General features: G+C 45.9%; 3 protein-coding genes across 6 annotated transcripts; 1 reads left to right on the top strand and 2 right to left on the bottom strand.

The window, feature by feature from the left end:
* Positions 1-339: 339 nt before the first annotated feature.
* LOC114802199 (cocaine- and amphetamine-regulated transcript protein) lies at positions 340-928 on the bottom strand. Its single transcript, XM_029000903.1, has 3 exons — positions 818-928; positions 548-631; positions 340-447 (listed from the first exon to the last, which is right to left on the bottom strand). The coding sequence occupies exons 1-3, from the start codon at positions 926-928 to the stop codon at positions 340-342; spliced, it is 303 nt and encodes a 100-aa protein (XP_028856736.1).
* A 658-nt stretch (positions 929-1,586) lies between these two features.
* LOC114802576 (survival motor neuron protein-like) lies at positions 1,587-4,941 on the bottom strand. 3 transcript variants are annotated; one of them, XM_029001604.1, is made up of 8 exons: positions 4,786-4,941; positions 4,600-4,677; positions 4,336-4,512; positions 3,602-3,790; positions 2,582-2,689; positions 2,274-2,411; positions 2,028-2,180; positions 1,587-1,951 (listed from the first exon to the last, which is right to left on the bottom strand). In XM_029001604.1, the coding sequence occupies exons 1-8, from the start codon at positions 4,831-4,833 to the stop codon at positions 1,871-1,873; spliced, it is 972 nt and encodes a 323-aa protein (XP_028857437.1). In that variant the 5' UTR covers positions 4,834-4,941; the 3' UTR covers positions 1,587-1,870. The 3 variants fall into 3 exon arrangements, with proteins under 3 accessions (XP_028857437.1, XP_028857440.1, XP_028857439.1); XM_029001607.1 differs by having other exon boundaries at positions 3,602-3,787; XM_029001606.1 differs by having other exon boundaries at positions 4,336-4,509.
* A 2,220-nt stretch (positions 4,942-7,161) lies between these two features.
* LOC114802028 (growth arrest and DNA damage-inducible protein GADD45 beta-like) lies at positions 7,162-8,599 on the top strand. 2 transcript variants are annotated; one of them, XM_029000631.1, is made up of 4 exons: positions 7,162-7,386; positions 7,511-7,612; positions 7,709-7,934; positions 8,026-8,599. In XM_029000631.1, exons 1-4 carry the CDS (start codon positions 7,343-7,345, stop codon positions 8,137-8,139), a joined length of 486 nt encoding a protein of 161 aa, XP_028856464.1. In that variant the 5' UTR covers positions 7,162-7,342; the 3' UTR covers positions 8,140-8,599. The 2 variants fall into 2 exon arrangements, with proteins under 2 accessions (XP_028856464.1, XP_028856463.1); XM_029000630.1 differs by having other exon boundaries at positions 8,023-8,599.
* Positions 8,600-20,236: the final 11,637 nt, after the last annotated feature.

The following is a 20,236-nucleotide window of genomic DNA, read 5'->3' as shown; positions in this document are numbered from 1 at the left end:
CATGGTCAAAAACTTCTCACTGCATTTGTTAGGGTTATATAGCTTGTTGCCATCTTAAACATAATCCACTAACTGTCTAACGGGTTCTTACCTATTTACTTTGTTAAATAGAGGTGGTGACTTTCTTATTAAGTAATTACATGGTAAATTGGCGGCCATTGGCACGTACCATTCGACAGATGGACAGATAGATGCAACACGCCATCTAGTGGATCAAAGTGCGCAGTGTGTTAAACTTGTACAAATCATTTATTATTTCTGCAGGACATATTTACACCACAGTCCGAAGAACCGTTGAACGCCACAACTCGCTGAATTCCCGTCCTTGTGACGTCACCGTCACGAACACTTCATGACGGAGAAGCTGCACGACGTCCCTCGCGGGCAGGCGCACAGCTTCCCGATCCGGGCGCCCTTGCGAACGGCGCACGGCTCGCCTGCGTCGCACTGCACGACACAAACCCACACAGCTCGATCATCACACCCACACAGCTCGATCATCACACCCACGCCCGCGTCAGTCGTTCAGAATGAGCGGTGAGCGTACCGACGGGACCCAGCCCAGCTTCTTCTCCGCGGGCGGCTTTTCAGTGTTTTTCAGCCTCTCAAGAACCTCTTGAAGGGCTTCAATCTGAAGATAATACACACAAATGGCAATATACGTAGAATTGTACAAGCATGTTGCACCACAGTACTAGTGCACGTACACCGAAAATATTATTACATAGTAATGTGAATCAGGTAAATCAGACATAACACAGTGTCAATATGTCTTTATTAATTATGTTTGATTCTTCATTGTGTCCGAGGTTCTTACCAACTCCTGGGTCTCTTCCTGCAACCGACTGTCAAGCCAGTCTTCACAGTTAACCCTCAATATCCATACGCAGCAAGTAAAACTTAGAAGAAGGATCCTTCCACAAACCATGATGCCGACAGCCGCTGTGGGGTCTAACTCTCGCAGATATGAAGGTTCTTAGGAAGAGCACTTATCTGTCTTGGGGACCTTGGCTGTCGGTTTTATACGTACCATTGACATCAGCTGCATGAATATTTATTATAGCCGACCTGACCCCCACCTCCGCCGGCCAGCATCACCACATCTACGCAGTTGGGGAGGAGACCAGGATGTAGGCCTCATGTTTCATGAGCGTTACAGGCGGCCACATTAATTAAGGTGCAGATGAAATCGTTCTTCTGCACGCCAGGGTATTACCACTCATGACCCTAATCTAAGGCAGTCACCCCAGACAAGGTATCCAGGAAGATGAAATATTAAATGGCTTCTGTTTAACTTTTTCACACAGTTTACACAAGACCACTGACAATAAAATCTACTTCAAACACACACTTTTACAAATATTGGTTAGAGAAAAATGACACTATAAATAGAAGGCAGCACTGCACAAAATATACAGCAGATGCACAACTTATTCTTGTCTTTACCACAAATGGCTTATTAAATTTCATAAATCACTAAAGATATGTTTATACTATGCTGTGATATGAAAATACTGATCTCACAAGCTAAATAATATTGTTTATTAAATGGAATTCCAGCAGCACAAAAAACACTTTTACAGCAACTAAAATGATCCATTTTCTAAAATGAAAAAAGAAACAACATTACTTTCATTTTAGAATTAAGAACAACTGAAAAGAATATCAAGAATTGTACTCATTCATTATACTATATTCATGTTTTTGGAGACAAATAAAATCAAACTATATACATTCACAGACATTTGCATTTGAATAAAACATTCAAGAAAAAAAAGGAACAGGCTAATTACTGCCTAATGCAATCTGATGCAATCAAGGTCACTGTCATTAACTCTAAATAAAACTCACTTTCTTCAGTGGAGTTCATCTATTGCTCATAATAACAGAATTTGGCTTTGGGTATGCCTTTGTCAGCCATTTCTGGGCTATTTTGTGGCTGCATAGTCATCTGAAAAACATAGAGTAGATTAACTGTGGTTAGTCCACCAAACAAGTGTGAAGGGGTGAAAGAGCCCAAAACTCACCGTGTAACAGCCAGCGTGGAAGCCACACAGGTACCAAGACAACAGCAAGCTGGTGAGAGGGGTCGCATCTGCATCTGACCCGCCAGAAGCTAGGGGTGACCCCTTACATGGTGGAAAGGGTGGAGGGAGAAGTGGTTGACCACTCATGTCCTCCTAAAGACAAGAAGTCAGCCATTTTGAAAAAAAAAAAACGGAACTGGCACACAAATAAAATACGGTCAAAGGAAGATGTTCATCTAGCTCTACCAGTAAAGCAGTAAAGGGCGTCAGCGGAGGGAAGAACGGCAGAGGCTGACTGGGTCTGTTCTGCTTTTCAGAGTCACTGCTGCCATTGTCGATATTTTTCTGTGCCCTGGGGTTAAATGCTAGAGGTTTCGTATTGTTCTGGAAAAATACAAATACAGAGATGGTGAGATGAAGCGATGGGAGGAAACTGATTCATTTAGGAAAGCATGTTAGGAATATTTATCTAGACAATGAGTGAAGGAATGTAGGAATGAGCAGTGGAATTAGCAGAAAGCACTTTCCCTTACAGGGACAGAGGTCAGACTCACTTGGCAATGGTTAAATGAAGGTAAAAATAGAGCGATGTCCTCTGACATTTTCCTTTCGTTCCCTTTCGGACCACAGATGCCCACAGGCAAAAATACCCCCTGTATATCCTAAAAAAGGAATATGGAGGTCATTCTTCTTTTTACCAATAACCACACACATTTACAAACGTAATAAACCCACCACAATCTATTCTTTCTTTTGGAAAAGACTTACTTGCTCCTGTAAAATCACAACTGGAAACAGAGCACTGGCTAATAGAGCCCCAAATCTTTGGAACAAGCTTTCAATTGAATATTCGGCATCAGACACCATTTCAATATTGAAATCCATATGGTCAACATTAGTAATGCTGCAGTAGTTAGTGTCACCTGCTGTTTTTGAAGTTAACTTAATATTAATCACCCACCCCCCCCCCCCCCCCCCCCCCCCCCCCATCCCTCACCATCCACTCCCATATTCACATTTACGGCATTTAATAGACGCACTTATGCAGAGTGACGTACAATCAGTAGGGACGGTCCCCCTGGAGACACCCAGGAGAGCATCCTGATCACATGACAGGGCTTCCCCTCTTTGGCCCTTACAAGCCATCTCCTTCCGACATTCCAGTGTCTATTTTCTAGAACTTTAATTTATTGCCTCAGCACTACCTCATAATAACTAGGCTGCAATAATTTCCTGGTTGTAGCTCACTGAATGTGAACAACCCAGGGTAATAAAGTGATGATCAGAGGAGGACTGGATCCCCTTTCTGAGTGTAAGTTCAGGTTTTCTTCCTTTTTTCAGGGAGTTAGTCCTTACCACTGTCACTTTTGGCTGCTGACTCTAGGCTTTAAGAGCTGTTCCAATGTTAGGTACTTTGCACCAATCAATGTAAATAGTAAAAACAGTCTAAATCAAAAAATTATTTATCGACCGATTGATAATAAACATAAACACACAACTATTACACTTTTCAACAATTTTCGGACCATAATAAACTTTAAATTATAGTATGTGCAGTATAGTATTTTGCTTACTTGCTCAAAGTCTTCATTAAAAGCCAGGTTGCCTGGGGGAAGCAGGGTGGACAGGTCCGTCTCTTCTTCATTGCCATAGAATTCAAATTGGACCCGGCAGCGACTCCCTTTGATCCAGACCAGCACGGCCGGATAGACCAGTCCATCCTCAGACCACACGGCACAGCACCGGGAGCCTACAACCCACTGCTGGCAAAGCCGACACATATGAAAAATAGTAAAAATATGTGTGTAAACATGCAGAATGTGCTACAGATTACTCAGATTTTAACAGGTCAACACTACTTCACACTCACAACCGCCATTCACCTCCTTGTACAATTCAACCGTGCAACTTTGTGTAAAGCATTCTATGTATTTTATCTACTCTGTCGATATAGATTTTATTTATACTGTCTTTGGTTTTATTACTTTGTGATATTTTCCATGTCTATTCAGAGCATTGCATTAAGCATTTCAGTGCATGTTGTATGCCTGATTTGAAATACAGTACAAAAGTTTGGACACACATTCTCATTCAATGTGTTTTCTTTATTTTCATGACCATTTACATTGGTAGATTCTCACTGAAGGCATCAAAACTATGAATGAACACATGTGGAGTTATGTGGAGACCTGACCTCCACAGTCACATGGTGAGAATCTACCATGAAAATAAAGAAAACACATTGAATGACAAGGTGTGTGCAAACGTTTGGCCTGCACTGTATAAGCAAAGAGAATCCATATCTCACCTGCTGCTCGGCCCAGACCTCTCCAGGCAACAGCGCGTTCAGCTCCAGCTCCTGCTCGTTCCCGTAGCCCTCGTAGCGAACCGTGGCGCGCTCCCCGTCCACGCAGACCAGGGTGGCGGGGTACAGCAGCCCGTCCCCCGGCCACCGCGCCCGGCACGGGGACCCCGCCGTCCACTGCTGCCGGGCAACAGACACACGGCGTTAGTGCGACCGATCCCCGGTTTCGGTACCGCTGCAGCGCCTGGCGGACGCGGGGACACTAACGTGTGCGTTGTCCGTATTTATCGATCCCTTGGGGCTGTCGTCCCACTGCTCGGCCTCGCAGGCTTCACGGTTTTCATCCTTTCAAGTACGTAAATTAAACAAACGTTGTTCATTTTGAACGTTTCAGCAACAAAATAAAACTTTCAAAGAACGCGTCTGCAGCTCGTAAATATATTGTCAACTTACGTCAACCCTGTCTGGACTTGTGACGACACTTTTTGTAAAAGTGTTCATCTTTTCACGTAACGCGTATGAACAATTTGGTGTTTGTTTTGCTGTTTTTCTCTTACTTTAACCGCGGTTACTACTCACCTTGTTAGTAGTAACCGCGTCGGATACCACGTGACGTGGCTGAACACGGCATCATGGGAAACGTAGTCTTTTCCCGCACGTTCCACATCTGGAACATCATATCTCGCTCCATCCACCAAACCATGTTGCACCTCAGACCTCAGACTCAGACTGGCGGATGCTTTAGTCCAGGTCTGGGATGGAGATTCCTCAGGAGACCATCCACCACCTCATCAGGAGCATGCCCAGGCATTGTAATGACCTCATACAGACACGTGGAGGCCACACACAACTGAGCCTCATTTTGACTTGTTTTAAAGACATTACATCAAAGTTGGATCAGCCTGTTTTTGTGTTTTTCCACTTTCATTTGAAGTCACTCCAAATCCAGACCTTCATGGGTTGATAAACTTGATTTCAAATCAAAGTATGTAAGTGAAAGTGATCCTAACCGTTGGTGAGCAGTGGGCAGCCATGACAGGCGCCCGGGGAACAGACGGTGCTTTGCTTAGTGGCACCTCAGTGGCACCTTGGTGGATTCGAACCGGCAACCTTCCGATTACCGGGCCGCTTCCTTAACTGCTGGTCCACCAATGCGCCAAAGGCTAGTGGTGGTTTAGTAAAGAATAAAGTATTTAATTCATTCAGATCTAGGATGTCTTATTTTTGTGCACCCTTTATTTTTTAAGCAGTGTGTAGTGCAGGCTCATTTAACTACACTGTTCACACGAGGCAATTCCCAATGTGAATATTATTTATTTCTCACAGTCACCAACAGCATAGAGCAATACCTAATATATACAATACTGTCGTTTCTATGAAAAGAAAAGAACAGCCATTTCCAGCTACGTGCGTCATTTACAACATTACTGTTGGACTCTTCTGTTCTGACCCATTTGCTGATCCCACTGGGATCCCAGACACGCGCTTCACTCTCAGTTCAATTGCGTTGGTGCGAACTGGCATTCGCGGTTTCTCCAACAGTGCGGACGTGTTGGTTCTCACGCACGCCGGGTTAGAAGAGCCCAATCACGGCTCTGCGCCGAAGTCTAATATCCCAGCACCGGACAACAGACCGAGGCGACGTCCACCCATCACAGGCGCGCCAGGCTCGCGGTTTCGGCCGTCGTGGGATTACACGGCGCATTACTGTCGCCGTTTGATCAGACGATTATCACCTCGGCAGATTAAAAGCAACGCCCATTAATCTTAATCAGCCCGTTCGCCCGCAATGCTGCTGCCGCCAGGACAAGCCTGTGCATGTTCGTCCGCGACACGCCTGCCGTGACCCCGGAACACCGCTGCGCGGCGCCATCCGACAAGGCGGAGAGCGGAGGCGCAAAAACAACCGGGCATTTTGATTCTTGAAATATGAAACGAAATTTCCTCGGTCGCGACTCTTCGTTTTGAAGGTCACATAGCAATTTTCTTTAAATAATTTAAATAATATTTTGCATTGACATTACACGTCGGGCTTCTACGGCAAAACGCCCGTGCAATAAAATCACAATTAAACGCAAAAGGGCAAAACGGCCACAGGGTGGCGTGCGTGGCCGGCTGTTCTTCTGGATGAGCAGATAGAACTTTTTTCTTTTGCCTCTCGTGGCAATACACCCAGTTACCGCGCATGAGTCTGGGTGCAGATTCACCTGCTGCTGGAGCATCTGGTCCAGCAAAAAAACTAAACAAAAAACAGCCACTGTGTCCTAAATAAAGTGGCATGTCACCCGAGCGCGTGATAAAAAAAGGACAGAACGTGTCGTGGACTCCGAGGATCTAGAACGCCCGTCTGATGAAAGCTCCTGGTAACAACCGGCACCCCAAACGTCCTCTGCTGCCCCAGTTTTATTTGCGACGTTTGTGAACGTCGATATGAATGACGATATCTGTTTCTTGTTCACGTGTAGGCAATCGAAAATGCAAAAAAAAAAAAAAAACGCGTACAATTAGTGATTCCCAGCAAAATGACCTTGTTTTAATTTGTCAAATAATACTCGTAGGGAGATATTATTTTGGGCGTGAAGGTACTTTGAGAAATGTACGCGCAGAAAAAGCCGGAGGAAATTCCACCGGACTCGACAGAGAGGTAAACATGATGGGTGGAAAGGAGGGTGATTCTCTGAACCACCGCCCCACGTGGGTTACGGGAGAGAAGCGACACCACGCCGCCAATGCCCGCGACGAGCGTAGGGGCCCGCGGCCAATCGCGGCGCGGCGCCTCGGCCGAGGCCACGCCCACACGCGGGCGCCGTATAAAGCGGCGGAATTTCGCGGAGTTTCGGCAGAGAGCGAGCTCGTCTCGACGGAACTAACGACCGACTCTCGCCGCGTCCTTCGCCGGAGAGACACGATTGGAATTACACGAAGTCCAGACCAGTTGGGATTTTTGTTCTCCATTCTTCCTGGGGAAGCGATTCTGTGGATTATAACCCACGCGCAATCTGAATCCAATATGACACTGGAAGAGGTGGTCGGATGCAACGTTACCGATAAGAAGTGAGTATCCTGCAAACCGTGCACCAGACGTCCGAGGCGGTCGCGCATGCTTTTGGTTTTTATTTAAAAAAAAAAATAATAATGATGTTACAGGCTGTAACGCGAAACGTGCGCTTCCTTACAGAATGGAGACCGTTAGTCAGGCGCTGGAGGAGCTGCTGGCTGCAGCCCAGCGGCAGGACTGCCTCACCGTGGGAGTCTACGAGTCGGCCAAACTCATGAATGTGTACGTATCTCGACGCTTTGCTCTGCCGCGTTTGGCTGCTCGCTGCGCGCGTTGCGCTCCACGGTGGGCTGACGGCTGTTGTTATCTGGCCTGCAGGGATCCGGACAGCGTGGTCCTGTGCGTCCTCGCCACGGACGAGGAGGACGAGGACGACATCGCGCTGCAGATCCATTTCACCCTGATCCAGGCGTTCTGCTGCGACAACGACATCAACATCCTCCGCGTGTCCGGCCTGCGGCGCCTCGCCCAGGTCCTCGGGGAGCCGAGCACCGCGGACAGCAACGCCAACGAGCCCAAAGACCTGCACTGCATCCTGGTCACGGTACGTCCCCGCTGCGCGCTCGGCGCCGACACGCGTCCCGCCACCAAGTGCGCGTCTAACGCCGCCCCCTGTCCCCTCTCCCCCCCAGCAGAACCCCCAGTGCCAGCCCTTCAAGTGCCAGGCGCTGCAGGACGTGGGCGAGTACTGCGAGGAGAGCCGCTGCAAGAACCAGTGGGTGCCCTGCGTGTCCCTGCAGGAGCGCTGAAGCGACGCGGGCGGCCGCGTGGGGAGAAAGCGAAGAGAAACCGTCGTTCTGGAAGAACGCTGCCTGCGTTTGGGAATGTTTCCGGGCGGCCCGGGAGGTGGAGCTCGGAGTGCGGGAGCCCCGCGTGGGAATTTTGCCGCGTGGAGGAGAACTCGCGGGCGGCGAAGGAACCGTGCGCACCGGAGTTGGGACCGGCGCTTCCCGTTGTTCTCGAGTGGAGAGCGTGGCGGGGGAAACTGTGCCGTGGGACTTTTTACGCTTACCGGAATATTAAAAAGAATCTGCATATGAAGATGGGACTGTCGTGCTTGAACGTGGACTAATCTGTAGAAGCTGCATCTTGTGTCATAAGAATGTACAGACATTGCATTGTTTTAACTTATTGCTCATAATTTAAAGCAAAAAAAAAAGAGTAATATATTGGTTAAAAGTTTTTAATAAATTATTGTTTGAACAAACACTTCTTGGAAATTCTCTTTTTCTATTTCAGCTTCCAACATCCTTATGTTCTTCCTAAGATCTTGCTTGTCAGAAGCAAGCCGGTTTCTTTTCTGACAATGTGTTGCATGATTTCTGTAGAAAGTGGAAGGAGAGGCCACGTTCCCTGCGTCACATCCTCGATGTCCCCGAGCGGTTGTGACGCCCTGTCCTGGAAGAGTGCACAGGCTTCAGAGTTCACTGACGCAGGACTTCCGTTTGACTTGGCACTCTGTCCATAAAGCCCAGGATGCAGCAATCCTTCACCGCGGCGTCAGAGCAGCCAGATTACCAGAACAGCCTTGGCACGTCTTCACAGCCTTCTCAGAAGGGAAAAGAGGAAGAGCGTGAACGGGCTCGCCGTGAGCGGCTGCTAGCGCCTCCTTGATACTAATATTCATGCTGCTCGCCCGGCGAGGCAGAGCCGAGTGTCACTATCAAGACGTCCTTGGTTCATGCTCTATCAGACTTACAACCAGTAGTTACAGGGACAGTCCCCGCCCTGGAGACAATGAGGGTTAAGTGTCTTGCTCGGGGACATAGTGGTAGTAAGCGGGGGTTTGAACCTGGGCCTTCCGTTCAGCTGCAGAACTACCAGCATGCCCCCGTCTGGTTCATGTTCATTCTCTAAATACTACATACTTCCTCCTCCAAAGTCCACAGTGCACAATAGGTGCACCAGCATTCCATCATGACTAGAAATAACCAACCAAACCACGGCCAAGTGACCAAACAGACCTGGGACGGGAGATGAAAAACGGTGGCATGACGATCTATTATAATCTACGGCACGCACGTAATCTTGTTCAGACGAAGAAAAAAAGGTTTTTAGTGCTTTAGGAGGCATCGCAAGATATTCCAAGACCCCATTACTCAGAGAAGACGTCCTGTCTACTGGCCAAAGCCGCAGACCCCCACAATAACACTGCGGAGCCAGAAGGTCAAGGACATGGAGACTCATGGAAACCAAACTGCAGAGTTACCATTCAAAAACAGACAAAGCGGTGCTCGCCCTCCCCCCCGTAACATATTATATTATTCACATTACCGCTCGTCGTTAATACGCGCGCATTTTGTGGCTGCGCAAGAAGCGCAACAGTAATAGGCAACAATGAGCAATTTCAATGCTGACGAACCGTGGTATCCCAGCATGCTCTGGGAATACCCATGCGCTACTGTTCACTGACCAGCAAGTCAGTACACCAAGAGCAGCCGGGTTTTAATAAAAAGACACTACTGTGCTTGTCCTGTTAATGCAACAACCCCACCAATGTCACACAACGGCCTAAACTGTTTATTAGTGTCCTCGTTTTCACGTAACAGTGAAATTATGTGACTGAGCAGCAGTACAACGTCGCTCTCCATCTGTAGGTCAACCCCAGTTATTCTAGCCAATGTCATTATCGCCTACACTTTCCGTTTTTATTTTATTTACATTTTATCAGATGCCCCCCCCCTGGAGACTCTCAGGGACACAATGGTAGTAAGTGGGGTTTGAACCTGGGTCTTCTGGTTCATAGGCGAGTGTGTTACCCCACTAGGTTACTACCACCCCATTTTGTCAAACAGTTCTTGTCGGGACAATGTAATCAGCCCCACTGCCGACTGCATGTCAGAAAGTGCGTGACGGCGCGCACCTCGGCGCCACGCCACGTCACGTTGCCGCGGCAACCGCGCGACTCCCGCCTCCTCCGGCCTTCGCGCGTTAACGGGCGCGCTCCCGCGCCGATGGCGCGCGCCCGCCGACGCTCCCGCCTTCACTCGCCGGCGTCCTCCGGAAACGTCACTCACCAAATAAGGGCAAAAAAGAGACGAAAACCACGAGACGGTCACGGAGAATCCCTCACGCCCGCGCTGCTGCGCGGAAATACATCATTTGCATTTGTTGCGTGTCACGCTTCGGGCTTAAAAATAACTGAATCGGAGTACAAATATGTAGTTGTGTAATTCAATAAAAGGCAATAAAAAACGATGCTTAACAAGCAAACAAAGGACAATAAAAGAGATCTAACATTCTAGAACAAACGATGACGCCATACTAGTTCCGCAAGTCCCCAGTTATGGAACCCCAACTGATGCAGCCAGTGGAAGGAAATCTTCATCCCTGATGGCACGGCCATAAGATGACGATGCCAGGATTCATCGGGCGTCAAATGTGAAAGAGTGGATCAGGAACGGCAGCATCATTTTCACACATGGACTGGCCACCAAAGAGAAGTCCAACCTTCCCATCATCTCCACAAGATCATTTAAAGATCAATTAATGCCACGCTGGATGGAAACAAATGTGGCGGCAAGGCAGAAGCTCATCAAAGGCTCGATGCGGTCCCCATTTGACACTCGTTTTTGTTCTTTTTTTTGGACCAGCAGTGTAATTGGCCAGACAAGAAATTAGACTTCTCAGCAAGAGGGTCTGAGTATCGCACTTCTTCTAATGCAGAACATTACAGAACATTTTAGAAGAATCACTACTGCAGGTACGGTGTGTGGCAATGACCTGGCACCCAGTACCACCCACAGCATAAACCATTTCAAATCTTTCATCGGGCAGCTCGACATCAAACGGAGTTATATACGTTCTGTTTGCACGGTACGGACAGCAGGCGCAGTTTTATGACCAAATGTTGAACTGCGGTTGCAACAAAATCAAAAGGCTTCTGAGGGAGAGTGAGCAATAACTTCACATGCTTCGTCGCTTAAACTTTACATTTTAATTACAGCTGATTCAATGTTGTGTTTAATTAGCCCAAATCGAGGGCATATGTTTGCTGTCAGTTGTGGGGAGGTTCTATAAAACTGTTACTTCTGGGTTTCTTAGAAGAATTCGTCCGTACTGTAATCCATTTCTCATTACGGACTAATGTTCCGTTCCGATTCCGTTAATGGCGTGCTTTCAAGAGTAATAGCAATCAAGATGCTTTTTAATGACAGAATGTGAGGAGGCTGCATGGGTTCCACAAATCGTCCCGTTACCGAATTCATGGACGTCCGTCAGTATGGTTACAACTGACCAAATGCTCACTGTAGGATTTTGTTTTTCTTTTTAACTGTTCCTTGCATTTTGGACATTCCTATTCCAATAACCCATAGCAAATTAAAAGCAGCTTAAAAAAATGCATGTATTTTTTATTCGGCTCACTGTCTGTGGAGACTGTCCATTGTTAGCGACAAGGCCGGGGCTGCATCTGTGTCAGGCTGTGCTGAATAGGCGGAAAATATGCCCCCAGGCCCCAGACGCGGGCACATTAGCTGCATTTATGTGCCATTTTTTTGGCGGCATCTGAAGTCTCAAGAGAAATCAGACATCCGGACAAAAAAACCGAGCAAGAGAAGAAGAAAAGACGCCCGGCCCGGCTCATTGAAAGCTGCCGCTTGAGTGGTGTCCAGAATCTCAGCTATTAATAGTGCGGCTCGGGAGCTATTTTTAGCCATGCGAGGCTATTTTCATCTTCCGTGTGGATAAAGAAGGCGTGACTCATTTTTCGGTCGGCTTTTTTCTGAAGGCAGCCAGACGGTCAGACTCACTGTTGATTTTTCCCTCTGCAAAATCGGCGCCGCCGAAAGAAGCGTCTCTCTGTCCTGTTCTGGAGACTGGGCTCAGAGCGAGCAGGCGACGCGCCGCATGCTGGGCTAAGTGCGGCCCGGCAGATGGCGAAGGGTTTGGAGCGGCGGCCAAAATTACAGACCTTTTCCCCGTCGCCCCAGCCCCATAATGGCGCTTTTCATCTGCAGCCCACACGCTGAAGCCCAGGGAACTCACGAGGCTGCTCCAGCAGATAAGTGTCCTCGTTGCACAGGCAGACGTGGCCTGACCCGCAGACCCCGTCTGGCCTTATCTCTGGTGCAGCAAGCGTTTCTACAACTCAGGCCTTTCCCAATGGCTGTTGGTTCAGCACGGGGCGGGTGAAAGTGTTTCTTTGTCCCAACAGACCACATTTCGACTTTTGCAACAGTCCAGTGTGTACTCATGAGCAGTGTGCACACCATACAATATCCCACACTTTTTACATGCCTGATTAACATGTTTTTTTTTTTTAGAAATTATACATTGTCGCTATTTGATAATGATTTAAAATATTTAAAAAGAACAAAAATCCTATACGACTGAAAAATAAATAATGCAGGGTTTAGGTCGTACAACGTGAGCGTGTGCTTAAACAGTTTTGTGTGTTAAGACAATGGAAGCTGATGCAAAAGCCAGACTCAGGAACCCTCTTCTATGGCTCGGGCTATGGTTGGAGAGCTCAGGAGGTAACATCGGCTTTAGCAGCTCAGCATGGTGTAGATGCTGCATGCACAATTTTATTACGGCTCTTGTGTCTCGGGTGCTGCTTCGGTGCAGACGGCGTCACTGCTGGTAAAGAGCCCATGAAAGAGAGAGTTGCTGCTAACAATTACATTCGGCTGTGATTAATCCTGGGTGGCCTCATTAAACATTGCCACCCTGAAAAATTAGCGTTCTTCATTTTGGATTAGGGGTGGAAGGGATGAAACTCCTTGGTATCCACTGTATAAGTATATTTCAGCCATGCATCAGTTCGCACCGCTAATCAGTCAGAAGCACCACAGATTTCCCAGCGAAGTCCATTTTCCACTAATTTAGATCATAAATTCTAAAAACATACCTCGCCTACCACATGTTTGGTGCACCTACACATGGATGCATGCAGAATGTGCATAAAGCTTATCATACAACCAGCAAGGCAATTGCTGTCACTACACACAGACTAATGAAACGTATCTCTGCAGTGCCTGTTAAATGTAGGTAGTTTTGTGGTCTTGCGTGTAATTGCACCTTTTTACTGTGCAAAATTTGACACTGTGACTCATGCATGCCACATTGGATTCTTTGATCCGGTGATATTATGACTGCCACTGTACCAGATGAATAAATATAACAAAACTGTACTTTCACACACTTTGTTTGCACATTCTCTTTCTGAGATATTTCGGGGAAGCTCTGTTAAAGGCTATGGGCTTAAAAAAAAAATTGACCTTCTGACACAAGCAAGGCTATTGTTCCTTTTCCCGCACTTTGTCTAATTGAAAGGTAGTGGTAAAACCAACGGTGACCCTAAAGAGAGGGCTTTCAGAGGATTTCAATGCGAATTTGGGTTTTGTTTCAATGCCAGCGCGGGGCCAGCGAAGCAGGGAGTTGAAAGGAAACCTCTAGAGAGGGCAATTTTCAGAACGTCTCTTCTGACACACGCCCAGCCCGCAATCAAGAGTTGGAGGGCTGGAACCAGTGGCTCTGGAGTGTTGGGTGGGGATCGCAGAGTGAGAGGAGACAGTGGGCCTGAGGTGGAGGGTGTGGTCCAGATGCTGAAACTGCAGCTGGGGAGGGGCGGGGCGGGGGATTGAGATTGGGAGCAAATAAACAGAAAAGTGCTAAATATACCCAGACCCTGGACAAAGTGCCGTTTGGTATCACAGTCAGCTTAAATGTGGGAGAACAGGCACTTGCCCACAGAAGTCACAGAATTGCAGTGTGTGATTTGCATAGTAATTTATTCCAAAAAAAACAGAGAAACAGATGAAGAATTTGTAAATGAATCAGATTCGTGTGGCTCATTCGCCTGTTACTCACTGAGCAGTTTAGTCAGGCAGTTCAATTCGTCCTTTGATTGCACCCACTTTTGCAAATGGACCAAAGTGCATTTCTAGCTTTTGTCACATGGCCAGATATGATTACAGGAGTCAGTTACTGTAATATTTACTGCTTCTAGGTCAAGGGCAATACATACTTTGTGGCATGTGTGACGTACCCATTAAGGTATGAAGCCAAGGGAAAAGCAAAGTTTAGACATCTTCAACTAATTAATGCACAGAATATTCATATCTGACCCACACTGCAGCAAAGACCGGGGTGAGTCAGAATTTTCTCGGTTTCCATCCAACTCTCGTTGTGATTCACAGACTGAAGCTAACTGTTCTAACAGTCACATGTGGGGTGTCACAGTAGTTGGTGTCCAGTAAAGTGGCAACAGCAAAACAGTCCTGGCACCATTAGGGCCACCAAAAGTCCAGGTCATTAATGATTTAAGAGTCAAAATGTCCGTTATTCGATCAGGTAATTTGCTGCTATTCTAATTCCAGATGCACCAGACTGTGGGCTATTGAGAAAGCTCCACCCTGCCCCTCCTGCCCCCACCCTTCACTGTCTGTCTGACAAAATAGAGCAAAGACGAGACAGCGCCTCTCTGCTTTATTTGTGTGAGCTGACCAGCCTACCCAGCTGGACAGACATCTGCTTTGTCCCCAAGCACCACTCTGAATGGAGCACCCCCCAAATCTGATTCACAGACACGTTCCAAAAGTCAAACTTTCCTGACCTTCTTTGCGAATGACAACGTAACTGGCGTCGGCCCCACTTGTCAGAGCCAAAGCCAATCACAAAGGGACTTTACAGCGGCGAAAGTGTATCTGCCTGTTGTGTACTTCATGTCACAATTTCTGTTTCAGTCCTTTTCATTTCACTTCCTATGGTCCCAGATCAATATAAATCTATATTCTCTAATCACTATTGACATTGTTTTTAGTATTAAAGGTAAAATAACGTCCAGGATTTACATCCTAGTGCAAAATCAAACTGCACATTGTAGAAAAAGCACAATAAAACCATCAACCTATGATATTCTAATATACATTTATAATAATTATGAGCTTGGAGCTTCTAGTAACATCTCTGAAAATGAATCCAATCTGAAACTAATCTACTAACCAAAATGCATGTAATCTAATAGTTGATTTTCATGGCAGAGTTACAATTATGCGACCCCCAAAAGGACCCCCAAACTCATCAGGCACATTTGCCCTGCAAGCCCGTTTCTTTTCATATGTCATGTGTGCGTGTGCCGCCATTACCATTACAAAGCAAGAGTCTTGTGCCCTTCACCCCTATGCGCGGCTGACTTCAGCCCAGCCCCTAAAATAGAAACCCACAATAACCCCCCCACCCACCCTGAACCCACCGCCCCTTCCCTACCAACACCATGCTGTTCTCATTTTCTGGCCAACAAAGGCAAGCGCCACTTAGGACTGACCTCAAAACGTTTGCCCAACATTAGAACCCTGATGCTGCATGTGACTCTCCAGGGCTGGAGTTAAACGGATGTATTCATCAAGAACGATGCTTTTAAGTGCCTGAAGACTCAATGCATTCCAAACTGCATTTTAACATCCAGACCCTCTGACCTTCTCTGATCACAGACGAAGGTTTTTTTGGGGTAACACTGTTGTTGCAGTATAGATGTGGTAATCAAATTATTTCAGACCCACAAATCCACTTCATGCTGACTCACTCACATCACATGCTTGGAAACTGTCTAGAAAGTGAGTTCTCCACCCCATAGAAATAATGATAATGATGGAGAGAGGATCTCAGGAGACCTGTGGACAGAGACACACACACTCACACAAACACCAGACGTCTCACCCTAAAAACCACCCTGCAACCCCCCCTTTCGTGACGTCTGCACTGACACTTAGACAAAACAAACAGCGGGTCGAGTAAAAATAACCGTTTCCTTTCAGCAGCAGCTACGGCCTCCACCCGTAACCAGGAAAGAGGGGAGTGATTGAGTCTGAAGTTCACGTTTTTAGTCATGAGCCTCTGGACCAGGCAGCTCTGCAGGCAGCCCACCAAAGCTCATTATAAACAGTGTCGCTTTAAATGTCAGCGGCAAGTCCGCTTTCATTATCAAAAGCAAAATATCAGACACGGTAACACTGTTCTCGGTGACGTCTATATCTTAACACACTTTTGCATTGTTTGGAAACCCGAAGGTCTGTGAATAGAAGAAAAAAACGACCCAGTTCTTTTGCCATCCTTGTGGGTGAAACATCTTTACAGGGGAATGGAGAACAGAGAACAAAAGCAGCTTTTTAAAAGAGGAAAATAATGCAGAAATAGGAACTGGTTCTCAGTGAGTGACAAAGATCGAGAAGAAAATAACCTGAGAGTTCAAAAAAGGCGAAAGCAATGAGTGAGCTGAGCTAAACACAGTAATGACAGAGCGAGAAAACCCTAGCACAATGAAAAGAAGAGCTTAACCACTTTTTTCTGTCCAACATACCAGAATTATATAATATTGTTTGATTGTGACATACCATAATATCTTATTATCACTATTTTAATATGAGGTGGATTTTTTTTGTGTGCAAATCATTGCTGTTATGGTTCATGTAAGCAACTCCTACCTTGATGGATCATGGTTTTTGGAGCACAAATAGCACTAAGGCATTGTTATTAGTAGTAGAATTAAAGGCTACTAATGATAGCCAACCTATTGATGATATGAATGTTCATAATCATTCGATGCTATTTAATCACCCAGCTCATTGTTCACCCTGTTATCATATTATGAAGTTGCACAGCTGCTTTGATTGATTCATCATTCATTCATTCATTCATATCATAACAATGTATTGTGCTGTATTCTGTTGAACAATATGCTTAGGATCATATGATTATGTCATGTATCATAATTGCTACAACTCAAGTACTTTGGTTTACTATACAAACTGGAGTCATTACACAACACCAACAATTTTTTTGGCCAACAATCACAGCCCCTTAGGGATTAGCCAATGTTCTAAAAAGGCCCTTCTTTTTTATTTTAAGGGATTTTTGGAGAGGCAAACAGAGAGGCGCACATCCTTTAATCTGATCACAAGGTTGTCTAACTTTTGATCTGCTCTCAACAACCTTCCAGGACTTAATAACATCCCACCTTCATCCAGATTCACAATACCAGAGTGCAGCCAGTGGCTGAGGCTCCCATGAAATCCTGGGAAAAATACGGGCCCATCGCTGCTGGCTGCTGTCTGGCTCGGGATTAGCTTGTCTGCTTGCACAGCACTAGAAAAGATGTGGAAGCTCTCACACCGACACCATTCTACAAGCCTGCAAGTCGGACTACGAGTGTGTGTGTGTGTGTGTGTGTGTGTGTTCCCCCCACAGAGCCAAGCCAGCATGCTGACCCACTCTGATGCACAAACTGCCATAAGCAAAGTCACAGCTGGTGGGCAGTTTCTATTCAACAAAGAGGACCCCCCCTCCACCCCACCCACATCTCCAAAACGGTGTCCCCTCCTCTCTTCCCAACTGTAGTTGCTAGGCAATTAGCTTCCGGTGACCTACTTCAGCTCAACTGCCTACTTGCCCTGTTTTCTCCACGACGCTGTTTTTCCTGGTCAGTATTATGGGACATTTTGGCTGCAATCAGCTGGAACTTTGCTCTTATGATATACAGAAGAAAATCATTTTAATTGTGTAGATATTCCATGGATTAGTTGAACTTATTTTTGTAAACTGATTTTTGGTCAAAGTAAATATATAATGACATAATATTCCGTAATTAATGGAAAGCCCTTTAGCAGCATAGCACACGGTATATTCTTATCATAACGAAATAAAAAGCTTCACGAACGCAACTGATAGTATGCTCAGGAAGAACAGGTTTGCATGTCCCCCACTTCATCTGGTGGGAGTAATCTGGCATTGCCTCAGGCTATTCACCTGAAAGTAGTGGGCAGAAAGTACCTTGGAATGCCGGATCTTAAGATTCAGTAAAGTCTGTCATATAGGGCCTAAAATGTTCAGATTAAAGTTTGACTAGCATGAAAAAAAAGTGTAGGTGTGAGTAAAAAAAAACTGCTCGATTCCCCTTTACACTTATAGTATCGACAGCGCTTTAAACAAGGATTTAGATATTCATGTATTCTCCTTTTAACGCAACACACTTTATGTCAAATCTTTGTTTTTTTTTTTGTTGCCTTTTTTAATCTATGTGACCAAAGTAACTAGCCCACAAAACTGGCCACCCCAATCACCACTAAATTCCTCAGATCTGGGCCTAAATATGCAAATTGTCCATCCATATTTGCATGGTTTTGCATAGTCTTAGTGGCTTGTGTAGTACCTGCAAGGCAATGTTTCAACATGTCCACCCTGTCACCAACCCAACAAAGTACTCTCTCCCCTCTGCCTGGTCTCATTATTCCCACTCTCCCTTTTCACACTGCCCTGCCAGGGCCAGTCCGCTCCGCTCCACTCCGCTCGCAGTATGCCGGGTGGGTTTGTCAGGCGCGGCTGAGTCAGTGAATTAGGGAAAAACCATGCAAGCGTGCCAAGACCCAGGGGAAGAGACTTCCCAGACAGTATAAACACATCCCAGACACACACACTTGCACGCACACGCACACACACTAAGCATATCTGCTACACAGGTGGCAAACAGGTCTCACTGTCTACAGACAGAAGCACAGACAGCTTGCTCATGGCTGTTTTATGACTCTTATGGTTCATAACAAGATGTTTTGTCACACCACTAGCATCAAAAAGAAGAGACGATCTGCTCAAAACAATTGTGTGTAAATCAACTTTGTGTAAAACAACACAGAAGCACGGGGAAGCCCTGTGTTTTGTTTAATGGTTCAAGTTTACAGAGCGAAAGGAAATCCTTCTATGGAGCGCCAGCATTTGTATCACGCAAATCAGCATCATGACAGGTTCATGTGGTGCACATTAACACACTGCTGATACACCTCCATCTAATGAATCAGATGTAATTAGGCCTATTATTATCACTGTGGCCAATCAGCAATACTATGTTGATGCTTTTAGACAGGAATAGAAATTATGTTTCACGTCCGCTGCCACTCAAGGGACAAAGTTGTCCCTGAACGATTACGAGGGAGCCTTCTGAATCACGCACAGACCACCGCACAGTCACAAAGCAATAGCAAGTCTTTCCTCAAAGCTGAAAGATCAAGGCAGATGATATTCACTTTTTGATATTTACTCCCTAATCTGGCTATCTTTGAACTTTTTTGTTTCATACGGCTCCAACCGATTAGTCTTGAGCTGGAGTTATCTCATTCCAACAAAGCCAAGATGTCCGGGTGGCTCTTCAGAACTGTTGCCTGCAGATGAAAGAGATGACTGGATGGGTGTTGTTTCAGCAGTCAAAGGCTGCCAAGGGCCCGGGAAAAAAAGGATCAGTTTTCATACAGGCGTCACTCACTGCAACATGGGCCTATATTTTAAACGGTATTAAGACAAAGGCAAATTAGACAAATTAGCAAATTGTATGTTCACAACCATCTGGGTTTTCAGAAAAAAAGTACTCACAGACATTCATGCTAACTCACTTTCATTGCAGATAGTGTAGGTTAATTAATCATTCAAACATGCCTTTTGGCTTTGTGTCAACAGAATGGACCAGAAATAAAAAAGCAATCAGTCCAACTAGAGTTATTATCATGACAGAAACTGCGAGTAATGTCACCAGTGATGTTTTTGAGGTAGTGGGAACTTAATCTGCATAATACGCAGCCTGTGATGATTATTTTAAGAAGATTTTTTTATTTTTTTAAGACATTTACTGGTTGCTGTTTTGGTGATAACTGATCATACCATTCGCAGGTTACATTACAATTGAAAGAGATAATTTTTGCAATACCATGGGAAACAACACAATAAGATACGTGGGTAGGTTTGTCCTGACCATGGATGGGGCTTCACAGGGCCTAGATGTAAAACTACCAAGACCAGTACTTGGACTTAGTGGTGCCAGTTTCAGTGCTAATCTCAGAGAAATTAAGGGCCAGAAAGGGA

This window comes from Denticeps clupeoides, chromosome 13 (genome assembly GCF_900700375.1).
Source record: "Denticeps clupeoides chromosome 13, fDenClu1.1, whole genome shotgun sequence".
Taxonomy (NCBI): Eukaryota; Metazoa; Chordata; class Actinopteri; order Clupeiformes; family Denticipitidae; genus Denticeps; species Denticeps clupeoides.
The sequence above is the reverse complement of the archived record's forward strand: the minus strand, read 5'-3'. Positions and strand labels throughout refer to the sequence as shown.

Excerpts from the sequence above, each read along its gene's own strand:
- LOC114802576 (XM_029001604.1), bottom strand. The coding sequence starts at position 4,833 with ATGAACACTTTTACAAAAAGTGTCGTCACAAGTCCAGACAGGGTTGAC. Across the intron at positions 4,513-4,599 it reads TAAATACGGACAACGCACAC|CAGTGGACGGCGGGGTCCCC; the intron begins GTTAGTGTCCCC and ends GTTGCCCGGCAG. Across the intron at positions 2,181-2,273 it reads CGCCCTTTACTGCTTTACTG|GAGGACATGAGTGGTCAACC; the intron begins GTAGAGCTAGAT and ends TCTTGTCTTTAG.
- LOC114802199 (XM_029000903.1), bottom strand. The coding sequence starts at position 928 with ATGGTTTGTGGAAGGATCCTTCTTCTAAGTTTTACTTGCTGCGTATGG. Across the intron at positions 632-817 it reads AGGAAGAGACCCAGGAGTTG|ATTGAAGCCCTTCAAGAGGT; the intron begins GTAAGAACCTCG and ends TATTATCTTCAG. Across the intron at positions 448-547 it reads AGCTGGGCTGGGTCCCGTCG|TGCGACGCAGGCGAGCCGTG; the intron begins GTACGCTCACCG and ends TGTGTCGTGCAG.
- LOC114802028 (XM_029000630.1), top strand. The coding sequence starts at position 7,343 with ATGACACTGGAAGAGGTGGTCGGATGCAACGTTACCGATAAGAA. Across the intron at positions 7,387-7,510 it reads TGCAACGTTACCGATAAGAA|AATGGAGACCGTTAGTCAGG; the intron begins GTGAGTATCCTG and ends GCTTCCTTACAG. Across the intron at positions 7,935-8,022 it reads TGCACTGCATCCTGGTCACG|CAGAACCCCCAGTGCCAGCC; the intron begins GTACGTCCCCGC and ends TCTCCCCCCCAG.